The sequence below is a fragment of the Sebastes fasciatus genome, chromosome 10, assembly GCF_043250625.1.
Source record: "Sebastes fasciatus isolate fSebFas1 chromosome 10, fSebFas1.pri, whole genome shotgun sequence".
Lineage (NCBI taxonomy): Eukaryota > Metazoa > Chordata > Actinopteri > Perciformes > Sebastidae > Sebastes > Sebastes fasciatus.
In genome coordinates this window covers 32,665,230-32,680,229 of record NC_133804.1, presented here as the reverse complement: position 1 = coordinate 32,680,229, position 15,000 = coordinate 32,665,230, and the positions used below count along the sequence as shown (strand labels likewise).

Genomic DNA, 15,000 nt, shown 5'->3' with positions numbered 1-15,000 from the left:
ACAGGACTTACTGCCAGTTCCTAGATTGGGAGAAAAATATTCCTTTATAATAACCTCTCTTTATTAAATGGAGCTGAAGGGACACACACACACACACACGCACACACACACACACACACACAGCAGCCTGTTGTTAGCCCCCCCCCTGAGTCTGTACAGCTGCCCAACAGTTGTCCTCAAATAATGCCAGCTCCTTCCGATTGAGTCGTTGTTGAACATATTGATTGAAAGGTTATTAGTTAATGGTGAATCCTATAATATGGAGGGGATTACTGCCGCGAATAGGATTAGTTTGAATTTGAGTTTCATCCCGATATAAAGCAGATCAAACTAGAAGAGAGAGAGTGTGTGTCGTTTTTCAAAAGCTATCCATTTTAAGAATCAACTTAAAGCTTTTATCCCCCACAATCCTCTGTGGATCAGCACAATAACTGTCGATCCATCATGCAGCTTTAACCCCCGACTGACTCTACTGTCTTTCAGAGGCTCTAGCAGGTTCATCGGATATCATCTGAAACTAGAAAACCTAAGGAATCCAGTGGTAGCAACCATGTCAAGCTAACATGTCGAGAAGGAAGCTAAATAACGCTCCAAAGTTGGGCTAAATTTTGGTGGGGGAAAACTGTCATGACCATTTTCAAAGGGGTCCCCTTGACCTCTGACCTCCAGATATGTGAATGAAAATGGGTTCTATTGGTACCCACGAGTCTCCCCTTTTTTAGCCATTTCATTGTAGTGAGACCATTTTTTTTAAACTTGACCTCACTGTATAAAATGACCTGTGGTGAGCTCTAGGATAATCACAGCCTCATGAAACTTTACAGCCACAAACTAAAGCATTCAGAGGATGGATGGCTTTCCTAGCTAGATTAACAATAAGGGGGTTTCTGAGCAGAAGTGCTCGCCATCCAATCCGAAAAATGCAATTCTTCTAGAAATCTCCAAATGTCAAAAGTTTTTTAACACAAAATCACAGCATGGCTTTTTCTATGGTGTTCCTCAAGGTCTTGATGTCTTAATGTGGTATTTTGGATGGATTATTGATCATTTTTATCAATTCTTGATTGGTACAAAATTATTAAATTTAGTGGAACAAATGGTATTAACCCAAAAAATGCTGCAACAATTTATGAGACATAATAGAGCACCATCATATACTTCTATCATAATGTTCTAACCCTTAATCTTCAGGTTTTCAGCTTTCAGATGATGTACACCACTTCTATGTGACGTCTACTGTTGACCTGCTATCTCCCCCTAAAGACCCCCCATGCCCCCCTAAAAACAAGACATAAACAGGTCTATTGTGGGTCTCAGGGGGTTAATGTTGACACAACTTTGAGGAATAACGTAGTTCACTGCACCGCTCCAGATGTTGTGGTTATCCTGAAGGGAATGGTTAAGTGTTTGTGTAATAGACTGTATTATCATCGACACTGCCTATAAGACGTCCACATAACATTCATCTTATTGCTCCATGATGGCATTCTGCCATGTTACATTATGTTTATTGAGCAGCGAAGTGGACGGAGCCACAGGTTCCTTATAAAAAGAAACTTCCCCACAGCTGCACTGAAATCTCCCTGAGAATTTAACAATGCTATGGGTTATGTTAACCCTCTGAGACCCACAATAGACCTGTTTATGTCTTTTTTTAGGGCGAGATAGCAGGTCAACAGTAGATGTCACATAGAAGTAATATAAACATGAATTAATGAATTCATTAAAATGAATTGTAAAAGTGTATAAGGGTTTAGAACTTTATGATAGAAGTATACTGTATGATGGTCATCCTCATGCTCTATTATGTCTCATAAGTTGTTGCAGCAATTTGTTACACTGCTTTGGTGCTAAATTTAACCATTTTTAACACTCGAAAATTGATAAAAATGATCAATAATTCCTCCAAAAATACCACATTAAGACACCAAGACCTTGAGGAACACCGTAGAAAAATCCATGCTGTGATTTAGTATCAAAAACTTTTGACATTTTGAGATTTTCTGCAAGAATTGCATTTTTTCTGCGAGCAGAGATCAGCTGCTCCAGATGTTATCATGTGGCCATGCAGTAATGATGCTCAGCCGTCACTGCATCAAACTTCATCAGTGATTTAGTGCTGTGAAAAGGACACGTTGAGTATTTTTAAGTCATGTAGCCACATGTTGAAATCAGGCTTTGGTTCTGCTAAATACATGCAGAGAGAAGGGAAACGACTCTGATGGTAAGTTTAAAAACTTTGTTGTGATCCCATCAAAGAACCCCGGTGGTTGTTCCCTTATTGGCCATCTGCCTGCGTGTGCAGTGATTTGATTACCTGGGCGCTTCATTAGGATGGAGAGACGGGGAGGCCGCGCTGGTAGCTCCCCTATCCTCCCTGCTCGAGTGTAGAGTTACCTCTGCACGGAAGAGGCTGCATTGATTAGCCATATGCCTCGTAGCCTCACCCTGTGCCATCACAGTCGCCTCTGGAGGACTGAGAGCTGAGGAAGTTAGATGTGCAGAGATATATTGTGTATGGGATGCTTTCCCCCCAGTGCATCTTTGCATTATCTCTCTTGGTTACCAACAAAGCGCTGATAATGTGGACATTAATATGGGAAGCCTTTGCCAGGGTGTTCCGGGAAAGATGTGATGCAGGAAACTGGATGTCGATCAACAGAGTGCCCTGGCCCCGTTCTCATTCCCACAGCGTCAAATACCGATGCTCTGTCAAGGCCTTCAGCGTTAAATACCGATGCTCTGTCACGGCCGTCGGCGTTAGATACCGATGCTCTGTCACGGCCGTCGGCGTTAGATACCGACGCACAAGGCACCCTTTAGTGTCGGTAAAGATGTAAGGTTAACTTGAACAGCTGATAATGTGATATGATAGTATGAGTGATCGGTGATCCATGAACCAGAAGCAGTTACGTTAACGTATTTAAAGGGACTGTTTGTAACTTCTTCCACGTATGAATCATTGCGGGTCGGTGTCTCATGCGCGCTCGCGTGTGGCTACGCTGTTCAGACTCAGACTCCAACACAAACTACACGGAAGCACCAAAACCTCTTGGTTGTATCTAGTGAAGCCCGTCTGTTAAACAGTGTTGGCCGCGGTTGGAGGACGCGGGGGAGACCGTAGCTTTGGTCTCCAGAGCCGGAGTCTCTGGTGTACTCTGCTCCTCTGCCTGCTTGCATGCGCGCACACTCCACACTGCAGAAGAGTTAGTTTAGCTCTGAGGATATCTAGTGGATGTTCAGTGGACGTTTGTGCAGAAATAACTGCTGCAGCTCCTCCAGACCAACAGAGGTTTCCCGTGTCTTGTGAAGTGACGGGGCTCCGCAGAGAGAAACGTTATCGTCTCCGACCAAAACTCCGGTGTCTCCCCTGTTCAAGGAACACCTTGCCAAGGACCCAAGGATGGACTTTCTTTAGCATGTTTTGAAGAATCTTCCCAGCTTGACTTTAAACCTGTTTTTCTCCCCTGTAGTCACTGTCACTGTATTTCCCTTCATGTGTTTGTTTGACAGACACGCAGTGTTCCTGTCCAAAAGGAGCTACATGGAGGTGCACCTTTAACAGACAGCAAACACACCTCAGCTCTGTCAACATTAGCCTCCGTTAAAGAGCGCTACAGCAGCTGATTACGGTTTTGATTACACTTGATCAGCTTCTCTTGTCAGCGCTGCTCCCTGCACGGAGCCGCCTTTGTAAGAATGATGAATGGCTCTTTTAATTGTTTCTAATTGATAACTGCTCCGAAAGACTTTGTTATGAAACACCGCCAATTTAGTAACACCGATACACTGTAGTGCCTTATTAATTCTCTCCCGTCTGGCTCGAGCGCTGTGCGATTGAAAAGAACTCCGTCTGTGCGTTTGTGGGCCGACTACGAGGCAGTAATAATAAGTCTCCGTGTAAGAGCATGCCAGTTTTTAAACGCTGAAACAGTTTTATTCGCCTCCCTGTGTGTCCAAGTATTCAAGTACTCCACGCCTTAATTGTTTAAAATATTACAATGATATCTCCGCTGATTTACTACCCTGCTTATGTAGCTGGGTTAGAGCTGGTCTATAACTACGTTACGGCCCGGCTTACATGTTTATCATTATCATTTATGATGAGGTGATATTGGATGATAAATCCTCATCCTGCCGCCCTTTGGCAGGCCCGCTCGGGCTCGGCTCTGCTGGTGAGCTGCTCAGCGAGAACATTTGCATACATATTGTCTCACACCTTTAGATAGACTTTTCTCTTTCTCTCACCCACTCTTCCTCCATATCTACCCTTTGAAAAGGTACATTTAATGAATAAAAGAGGAAATGAAAGGAAGCAGGGAAGGAGAGGAATGTAACGAGAGAGAGAGAGAACTGGTAGGTGGTCGTTGGTCAGCGGGCTTATATGGACTGACACACCTGTTTCCTGTTTGGACAATTGGTATTTATGTCGGCCATTCACACAGGTGAGCTGTTGTTTATTTGGCTGTTTCCACCTGATTCACCTGCGGGGCAAGTATTTACTGGTCCACCTTGTCAAATCACCCAGGTGTTAACATGACACTGTGGTCTGTCTCTTCAGGAAAGGTGAATAATGAGTGACAACAGCGAGGAAGAAGCATTAGAAAAAAGCATTAGACACGACTGTTAACTGTTGTTTGAGACCTCTGTTACGCTGCAGGTTGGCAGTTTTAAGCATTAACACCACGGTCTGAAATTAACTTTCTTCACTTTCTGCCACTGTGGTAGACGAGTATTTTTTTTTGTCTACCACTTTTGAAATCTCTGCGCTGCATGAAGGAATAACATTTTAGATCTGATGTCATTCAATGTTCGATATATTTAACACAAAAAACATTATATACACTGTAAATTACGGTGTTCAAAATACACTGTGGAGGGAGGGTAGGGTACACAGTACTGTACTGTACTTTGCTATTGTTATCTATAGTGGTTATTTGCATAAAAACACACAATTCAAATGATTATGAATATTTAAATATTTGGTTTGACTAAAAAAAAATCTTGGAAAGTTGTTAGGAAGTTAAACAGGTCATAATTCCCTCTCTAATATCTATTTGATATTGATGTGAAAACATCTCCTTCAAACAACTGCATTTATTCAAGTTTCTCGCCAAAAGCTTAATTATACGAGATTACATTTGAACACATCATGATAACGTTGTAATATACCTTCACCCAATAGTCATTTTTCCTGAGCAGATTTTGAACGCCTCATAATAATAACTGAATGGCACCTCCCTTAACGCTTTTAGCTTATTTAACCAGTCAGGACTGTGCTGCTAACAGCTGCTAACAGGTAACGTTTCTAACACTCATCCTGCTGATTTCAGCACAGTTTTGTTGTTCACAGTGTCGCTTTATCAGGGAAAAATAGGGTGCGTGGCTCCGGTCCCAAACAAACTGAAACATGACAGCGTGCGTATTGTGCATGTGTAACTGTCGGAAAGCATCAATACAGAGGAATCGATAGTCATGGAGGCATGAGATGCCATCAAAGTGGACAGCTATGGTTCTCTATTCCCATCACTAGCATTTTCCCTGCGTGCCAAAGTGGCGGATGTCCTGATGATTTCACCCGCCACTGTCAACAATTTACCCGCATTTGGCGTGTGCTAATTTCAGACCCTGATTAACACAAAGACGCTGCCATTTGCACTTTTCCCAGGTTTATTTTATCACAACAAGAGTCCTGTTCATAGTGTGTTTCTAGTGTGTTTGATTGTCAGTTGGCTGTTAATGTTGATAGAAAGTAGAAAATGACTCAACGGTTTCACCTTCATAGGTTCCAGGCTTTAGAAACTGTTATTATAACCCACGCTTTTGTGTTTGGCTTGCTATCTTTAGGACTTAGTTTATAAAACTGGCTAATAATGTATATACATCTCTCTCCTTTTCTCACCTCATGGCTTTTTTTTTATCTTGTCTCTGCGATGTTTCTCCTCCTCCACTTTTATTTTTCTGCTCCCTCTCCTCCTACATCTCCACTCCCTTCATCCCTACAGTGCTCAGGTTGACAGATGTTTGGCTGGCTGGCCTGTCATAATAACTGTGGTCCTGGGTGTCTCAGGTGGCTGGCGTTGGCTGTTCTTTGAGTACTTCACAGCCAGCACAGGACATTTCCTGGGGCTACGGGTGACGGGAGGAGAAATGAGGATACGAGCACTGAGAACCGGAGAAACGAGAGAGCGGGAAACAAGAGTTTTAATATTTTGTTGATTTCTATAATGCTTTTTAACGTAAGATCTCCACGCATAGAGTTGTTTCATCTCAGTAAAAGAAGAGTAAGAGTGAAGATCAAGTTAGCAACTAGCTGGTGAACATAGTGGAGTGATAGGAGAGTTGCTCTCTGTCTGCTGGATCTATAAATAAGCCGCTGTTTTTCTTCTTTCTTTCTTGAGTTCATAATATGTCAGTGTTGTGTTTACAGCTCGTTGTGCTGCCTCCAAGTGGCCAAAAAAATCTATTATTGGTTAAATATTTTTCTTTAAAAAAAGTCAACGCGTCCCTCAACTCAAACTCAAATTGCATAATTTTTTAAAAATAAAATAGAGCTGCAATGATTAATTGATTAATTTTTTAAGAAAAAAAGTGAAATGTTGTGAACCATTTTCTGGTTCCTTTACTCCTCTATGACAGTAAACTGAATATCTTTGAGTTGTGGACAAAACAAGACATTTGAGGACGTCATCTTGGTTCTTTGGGAAACACTGATCGACATGTTATAGACCAAACAACTATTCAATTAATCGACAGATTAATCGACCATGAAAAATAATAGTTAGTTGCAGCCCTAAAATAAAAGCTGTCCTAGAATACATATAGTATCACTTACAAATTGATCTGCCAAAAGCCTGTAAATAAAGGGAGTGAAAATTGGGGTTCACAATCTTTTGAGTCTCCCTAATATAACCATAAACACGTCCATCATGTTTTAGTTGCAAGAGCAACTATTGTAGAGGAATAAAAGAGATGTGCTGACAGTGAACGTTTTGCACGTACGGTCAAGATAAACATTTCCTCTTTATGTTGATTAAAACATCATCCAGGCAGCATCACGTTTCCTGCAAGCATATGAGTTGTATATCATGTTTTTTAGGAGACAGCGTTGATATATATAAGATTAGGGGATGAGGTGACAGAAGGAGAGGGGGGTGGCAGGGTTGGTGGAGAGAGGTGGCAAGGGGGCCACAAACCCTTCAAGCCAGCGGGAAGCTGTCTCTGCAGAGATTTATGGGTTCTCTGGGAGCCGGACGTTGCACCTCGCTGTCAGCCTCTCTCTCTTTTTATCTCCCCGTTGATGCACACACCGTAGCCCGGTAAGATTGATCCATAGTTTCCTCAAAGCAGACAGGCAGTGGGGCTTGATATGACAGTAAGAGATGTAGAAGAAGAATGTCCCTTGTCTGCATACTGGTGCTGTTATGTGTTTATCTTTCGCTGCCCTGTCATGGCTGGGGTGTTTTTTCGTACTTTTTGATTTCATAAGAGACCTTTATAAATGTCTGGTTCTCTGAGGCAGATGTAGACAGACAGAGGGAAGGACAGGCAGACAGGTCAGTTTCAGAACTGGATGAGACCTGCAGTATAAGCCCTATATATCAGCCTGGCTTTGCTGTCTTATTGGACACTAAGGCTCTCCAGTTTACATCGAGCTCCGTAGATCCGACCACAGAACGAAGAGAGAGAGAGAGTTTAGGGACATGATTGATCCTCGCCCAGCAATATTGCCTCTGTGGATGGCGGTGATTGGATTACTGTGTTTTGAGATGCGTTTGCGATGTTTATATGGTGCTGGTCTTCTTTGCTGTAATTATTGATGTGACAAGAGGCGCTCGCAGAGGCTCCTTGCGGCTTGTGAGAAATATCGCTTCTCAATTTAGGCTCATTTGTGACAACACGAGCGTGAATCCGGTCAGTTTCGAACCACAGGTTATTTAATTTGGCCCGCTTTGCATTATGAATATGCAGGTAACTCTGCATGTAGACTTTCTGAAGAAATGGCTAATGAAACGGCGGTACAGCGGGACACGGGGGGGAATCGGTGTGCACCGCAGCACCTCCCCAGCAGCCCTCGGTGTGTTTCTGACAGACAGACAGTTATGTAAGAGGGGGAGAGCTAAAGGTTGCCTTGTCTCCTGAACCACCAGAAATCCACACAGACACACCGAGCAGCGGCGAGGATAGGTGGCCCTCTCGCCTGCTGATTATAAAGGCTGCTTCATGCAATATTAAAAACGGTCCTCTGCTCCACTTCGGGGAGCACAGACAGATAGAACGCATCAGCCTAAATATTACGAATCTTTGGACGTTAAACTCGACCACTTAAAAACGTCTCATCAGCATTATAGAATAAAAAATAAACAGCCCTAACCTAAAGCAGTTATTAATAAATGGGCAAAGTTCAGTGCTTGATGTATGAATAATTATTATGGTCTTTAGGGAGCTGTCCATGTAAAATTAGATTGCTGATTGCCAATCTAAATAATTAACGGCAGTATGATTATGGGAAGCGTAGTTCACTATGTGCTCCAGCACTCTGCAGCCTTTTACAGCTGTCATATGGCAGCTTAGAAAATAATGAGTGTTCAGTATGGGAACATTGTGTGGGACAGCATGGCATGTTGCTACCTGCCCAGATGCTACAGGAGCCGCGTAGACGGCCTGCTGTCCGAGCCACTCATCACCGTGACAACCCATAAAACTGTCACCGGGGAGACAAAATGTCCATGCCCTGAGCTATGTGAGCGAGACGTGTCTGTAAGTAAATTAGTTCACGTGTGTGGATAAGTGTGCCTCAGGTGGACGGACGGCCTTGAACTCAGGTAAGCACTAATGAGTTCGCCGTCTTCCCCTCAGGCCTGCTGCCACTCATACCTGCTAGAAAATAACCAAAATACACAGTAACACTAAAGATTTTAATCATCACTTAAATATATATATATATATTACTATTTCATAATAGGCAACTGTGTCACTGTAACTGAAACAAACCAGCATATTTCTCAGATAACTTTATCTCTACAACCAATAAAGCAAATAATCTGTCATTATTTTTAAAGCCAGAACTCCCCATACCAGATCAATACATAGTAATGCATTTACTGTAAAGCCCTATTCACACAGGACTAGTATTACCTGGTGACCTCGAGTAATTTCTAGAGGTCGTCTGTGTTCTTAATCCCGTGCGAATTTGCCCTGTCTGTAATTTGTCAAGTAAAAAATTCCACCGCAAATAACTATTAACCATATTTGACCATATGACCATTTCTCATTACAATGTTCTCAGATAGTGCTGATCTTGCTGTTTTTGAAGTGGTAAAGAACATACATTTTGTTTTGTCTGCATTAAGAACAAGTTGCAGATGGCAAAGCTGTTCTTGTACCCTATCAAAAGCATGTTGTAGATATTCAAAGGCCTTAGCAGGAGTGGTTGCAGAAGAGTAGATGACAGTGTCATCAGCGTAGAAATGATTGCAATCCATCAGACCCTTTAGTACAAGTCTTTTCTGTGTGTGTGTTTTTACAATATGTATAATTCACTATATTATTGTAATTCTTCTATGTAAATACTGTATTTACTGAGACTACTTTGGTACATAAATTACCATTCATGAGGCTCTGTGTTATAAATACGTGGCAGTTATTTAGTTGTGTTTGTGGACCAAACGTACATACTGTAAACTCATCCAGATGTTTGCGCACACAAACACACTCTGGTGCACACCTGCGTTGAGGCTTGTCCGAGTGCCCGTCGTAATGTCAGAGCCCGTCATTATACAGTAGAGCTCCTGAATGCGGAGCAGAGCGATGGGCCACACCTGACTGCCAAGCAGACACCTTAAACCAAAGACCGCTGCTCAATAGTAAGATGTGGCTTGACCTGAATTATCATCACCGTTCTCTCTCCCTCTCTCCTGTTGTGGCTTAAAGTCTCTCCTTACTCTCTCGACCCCCCATCCCCCCCTCTCTCCCCCACCTGGTATTCAGCGGGCAACCAGACATTCTTGACATTTTGCAAAGGTTGAAAGACAAAGAACCTTTGTCTCCTAATAAGGCCGCGCTCTACACCCCACCTGAATGAGAATACTTGGAGAGAGAGGGCGGTGTGTGTGTGTGTGAGGAGGTGTGCATATATAGGGTGTTTGTGTGTGATGATGGAGGTGGAGGTGGAGGTGGAGGTGGAGGGGGGACGGGGTACATACAGTAGGGATACAGACGGGAGTGTGAAAATGCAAATTGAGAACGGGTGGGTAGGACAGGAAAAGGAAAGTTTCAGGTAGGAAGAGACATGAAGGGTTTTGTGTGTGTGCAGGTAAGAGGCGTGGGAGGAGGAGGTTTGGGACTGAGAGAGAGAAAAGGAAAAATGAACATTGTTATGATCAATCCCCTGTCTGTAGGTTGAGAGTGATAACGGTTAGATTTCAGAGGCTAATGTAAGCTATTGCTGTGCGAAAAACACGGCGGCGCACCCTGATGCTTCGCCCCGCAGTCACACAGACAGACTCGGATGTTCTACAAGAAAAGAGAGCGATATTCTCCGTCACCGCAGGAGCTCGAAGCGGAACTCGAAACACCCAAGGTCCTTCTGGTCTCCTCTCATCTCTCTCTCTCTCTCTCTCTCTCTCATCCATCACACCCCTCAGCTCTACCTCTCACCTCCCTCACCGCCTCCCTCAATCTCTCTTGCACCTTATTCCTCCGCAGTTCTCTCTAAAAGAAAAAGAAAAAACTTGCTCCAAAACAGCTGAAGCGAGAGGAAAAATAGTGTTCGAGCGCATGGTGCAAGCGAGGACAGAGGTGCGATGAAACGGAGAGGTTTAAATAGTTAGAGCTCGCCACCTGGTCAAGCACCTTTTCCAACCTTTTGGTTCAGTCTTGTTTTCCCACTCTGCCGGTGTCACTTTGAGTTATCTCTCTACCGTACTCCTTCCACTTACCATACAGCTGTGGCCCCGTGTTACGCAATGTCCCCGCATTCGCAGTTTCTCAAGGCACTGCGATTTGAGTTAAAAGTGAGAACACAATAGTCTTTTCTTTTTTTTTCCTCTGTGTTTTGTCTTAACATTACATAAGCGAAAGGTAAAAATATCTGGACCTGTCTTTAAAAGCAGATGGTGTGGTTATGACATCAGGCTCGTTAAAGGCAGCTATAACTAGGAAGAGCCAGGGGTGGTTGTGAAGTACACTGCCTTAAATCCAGCTTCCTCCTAACAAGGAGAAGAAATGTTCACTGTCTCTGTGTGTGTGTGTGAGATGAGCTATGAAACAGAACAAAAGTATGCTTTAAATTCTCCTCTCATAGTCTTACTCTCCATCAGTCTCCATCTTTGCCCCGTCGTCTCTCTCTCTTCTCTCTCTCTCTCTCTCTGTGTGGGTATTCTGTCACTCACTGGAATGTGGGCAGATATGGGATCATATTCAGACTTCCAGATTCATTCTGCTATAGCGACTCAGGAGCCAATATTAGCCACGCGGTCGTTGTTTTACCCATGAGCCCGTTGCCTTGGAAACGTTGCATAAGAGGGAGTGGGAAAGCGGGATGCCCCTCGCTGATTGGGAGACAAGGTGGCAGATCTCTCTTCCTCTCCCCTCGTCTTCCTTCGTATATATATTCCTCCTGCATCTTGTTTCTTTTCCCTCAGCTCAACACTTGTTCTAACTGTGTGTGTCAAAACACTGGAGCTCCAACTGTCCCCCATCATGCCATGTGTTGAATCAACTCGCACCTCCAAATAAAGCTCCACAGTCAAAAACAGCACATCTATTCAGGCTGTTCTCATACAGCGTTCATAGCTGTACCTATGAAAAGTGATGCCTTGTAATTCAAATATGTCCCACAAAATAGATTTGTATGTAATCCACGTAATTGTGAACCAGGAAGTATAAAGAGCGCGTAGCGAGGAGGGCAGGGTGGATGGCTGTTCGTACCCCCCGTGAAACCAGAAACCAAGGTTGATTTATTTGTCACGTATTTTCCAAACTTCAGTTACGCCATTTCCGGTGTTATTGTAACCAAAACTTAGATCTTTTCCGAAACCTACTAATTAAGTAGTTTTTGTCTTCCGGTGTTATTGTAAGCAAACTACGATCTTTTCCTGAACTTAACTAAGCGGTTTTCTTCACAGAATTTCTGTACTTGAGTTACGCCACTTCCAGTGTTCTTGTAACCAAAAATTACAATCCTCTCCTGAACCTACTAAGTAGTTTTTGTCGCGTAACTTCCAAAATTAAGTTACGCCACTTCCGGTGTTATTGTAACCAAACTATGTTTTTTCTCGTAACTTCCGTACTTCGATCTTAATCCTACTAAGTAAGTGGGTTTGTCACCTAACTTCCGTACTTGAGTTACTCCACTTCTGGTGTTAATTTAACCAAAACTACGATCTTTTCCTAAACCTACTAAATCGTTTTTGTCATGTAACTTCGGTACTTGAGTTACTCCACTTCCAGTGTTATTTTAGCCGAAGCTACGATCTTTTCCTAAACCTACCAACTAAGTAGTTTTTGTAATTCTTTTGTCAAAAATGCACGAAAAATGAGGAATAACTTTTGGACAGATATCCTACGAACCGTAGTATGAGGATACATTCAGCTATTCCAGCTGGTCTTTAACTTAGTTAAAGCTCCCGTTGGAACGGTGATTTATGGCCCAGTTAGATATGTTTGTCCACACTGTGCTCACACACCTGCATACACCGCTCCATGAGCTGTGACTGTGTGTCATCCTTGGCTGTGGGAGACCTTGGCTGGAGTCGGGGAGGATAGCGCTTTGTTGAATCCACTGAGACCACATGTTCAAGACTGCATGACTCGGTCCTTCCGTGGCTTCCACGCAAGCAAGGCAATGCTGTGTCTACATACCAGGAGGATGAGAGAGACGGAGGAATGGTGAGGGAGGAAAGGATGGCCTTGGCTCCGGAGACGGGACGATTTATCTTCAGTATCTTCACTGACTCCATCGACTTTTAAAAGAAAGACAAGAAGCAGGATCAGACTTGACACCTAAAACTTAATAGAGTCATTTAGGAGTCAGGACTGCAGTTTATCCTCAAAATACCCAAACAACACACTTTCTGCCGTTCCTGTGTAGACAAAAACAGAACAAATCAGGGCTCCTGTAGGTCGCACACTTTCCGATGGAATAACCTCAAATTGAGTGTAATTTGCATTTATTTTTTATTTCTAGCATGTAGCAAGCCAAGAAAAGAGCAGGGTGGGCAAACCCTGTGTGAGGGAGCTGTCTTAATCCATGTGTTTAGCAAGCACCATCTGCTGCTTTTATTCAGATGGGAGTAGAAATATTTGGTTGATTAGGAGAGGATCTGTGTAGGATAGCCGCACCGTTACCACCTCTTACGAGGAGAGACACACATGCTCGATTCAGTCAACCGCCGTCTTGGAAGGCAAACCAGAAGACAAGACACACACGTCGACATGCAAGCGCTCAAATAGATACACATGTGCATATAGATGTCAATGTGTAGCATGCACACATGCTAAACACACCACGAAGAGTGTTGAAAATTTAAGGGCTGTAATGAGAAGCAGACGTGTGGAGACACATGCCAGCTGAATGCAGACAGACCAGACATTTCTACTTAGTGAGGAAACGGTAAAATACAAGACGATATCACCTACGTTTGGTAAATGATGAAGTTTATTTGTCAGTTGTTTCTTTCTAATAATAAAGGTTACAGCACGTTAAGGCTGCGTTTACACTGCAAGCCTTAGTGCTCAATTCAGATTTATTGCTTAGATCTTGTTTTTTGTGATTTCAGTGTGAACTGGTCACGGTCCTGAATTGAGTTCTGGTTCGGTGTACGAGCGTCAACCGGTTTAATTTCATGCAAACCGGCTGAAGCTGTCATTATGACACGTTCTGACAAATTAAGAAGTAGCTGACATCAGCAACCTGTGCCGACGTCATTACAGTGTGAACTCCAGCTTGTATCGAATTAGTAATAAACAACGTGATTAACATGATATTATGTTTGTTTGTAAATTTACGGCATTTTACTCTTGAGCTGAGGCAACATGGAGGAGAGAACCATTTTCAGTAGCGGTGGGAGAGTGGAAGATACGGCGTACGGCGCACGTTGTGGTTATTTACAAAGTAGTTCATGTGTTTTTTTTGGGGTGACGAGACGAGAGAGTCTCAAAGAAAACTAAAACTGCGCCAATAAGGCAACATTTTGGATTTGAAGCCGATAAAAGAGGTGACCCGAAAACAAGTGGTGTAGAGTCGCTACGCTCTCATTCATGGGCTCTCGAGGTCTTATTATGTTCCACTCGGGAGCAGCTGCTGAGTCAAGTGCAACACCTAGTGGTCAAATGTGGTAGTCCGGTCCAGTGTTTGGCTTATTAATAATAATCAAACCAGTTTAAAATCTGTTTAGCCCAACCCTACCTCCACTGACTACCTCCACTATCCCAGCTGTCTTCCATGTGTGTATTCACAGAATTGTGACGTGTGTTGATCTAGAGTGACCTAAAAGGCAAAAAATCAGACCTGTGTCTGAATAAGGACCACATAAGTGGTCCAAAATCAGAACTGAAAAGATCAGATTCCATGTGATTTGTGTTGTTCACACTGTTATGAAAGAAAAAAACAGATCAGATTTGGGTCACCTCTGCATGCAGCAAAACGTAGCCTAAGATTTAGCCTTGTTTAGTTTGAGTTTAGCTCAGCTGGTTGGTTTGTGACAACAGATAATTCAGGTTTAATCCACTAATCCACTGTTCTAGAAGTTTCTGGCTGGTTGCAGTTGATCACACATTACATGCTGATGTTATTAAAATACCCTATTCTTGTAGGGAATGACATAGAATTAGTTGGATGCTGTTTAATGTGATTCGTACACCAACACAAACACACCAATCTCCTATAACTTTTAAATAACCCTGTTATTCTTTCTATGTCCAGGTGCTGATCTGGGCGGTCTAATGGACCTGGACTCTCTGTACCGCGGCGTGGAGCAGAGTATCAACCACACGCGA

The 15,000-nt window shown here is 43.1% G+C and overlaps 2 protein-coding genes across 4 annotated transcripts in view; one reads left to right on the top strand and one right to left on the bottom strand.

Annotated features, from left to right (window-relative positions):
* Positions 1 to 15,000, bottom strand: part of tmem126a (transmembrane protein 126A) — a 592,581-nt gene that overhangs the window by 350,130 nt on the left and 227,451 nt on the right. The gene's annotated exons all lie outside the window — the stretch shown is intronic.
* LOC141774722 (A disintegrin and metalloproteinase with thrombospondin motifs 2-like) overlaps positions 1 to 15,000 on the top strand; it is a 144,041-nt gene that overhangs the window by 92,549 nt on the left and 36,492 nt on the right. For all 3 annotated transcript variants that reach the window (XM_074647501.1, XM_074647499.1, XM_074647500.1), the window contains exon 4: positions 14,927 to 15,000. This exon is cut by the window's right edge and continues 132 nt beyond it. In XM_074647501.1, the coding sequence (XP_074503602.1) occupies positions 14,927 to 15,000 (74 nt within the window). The remainder of the gene's footprint in view (positions 1 to 14,926) is intronic.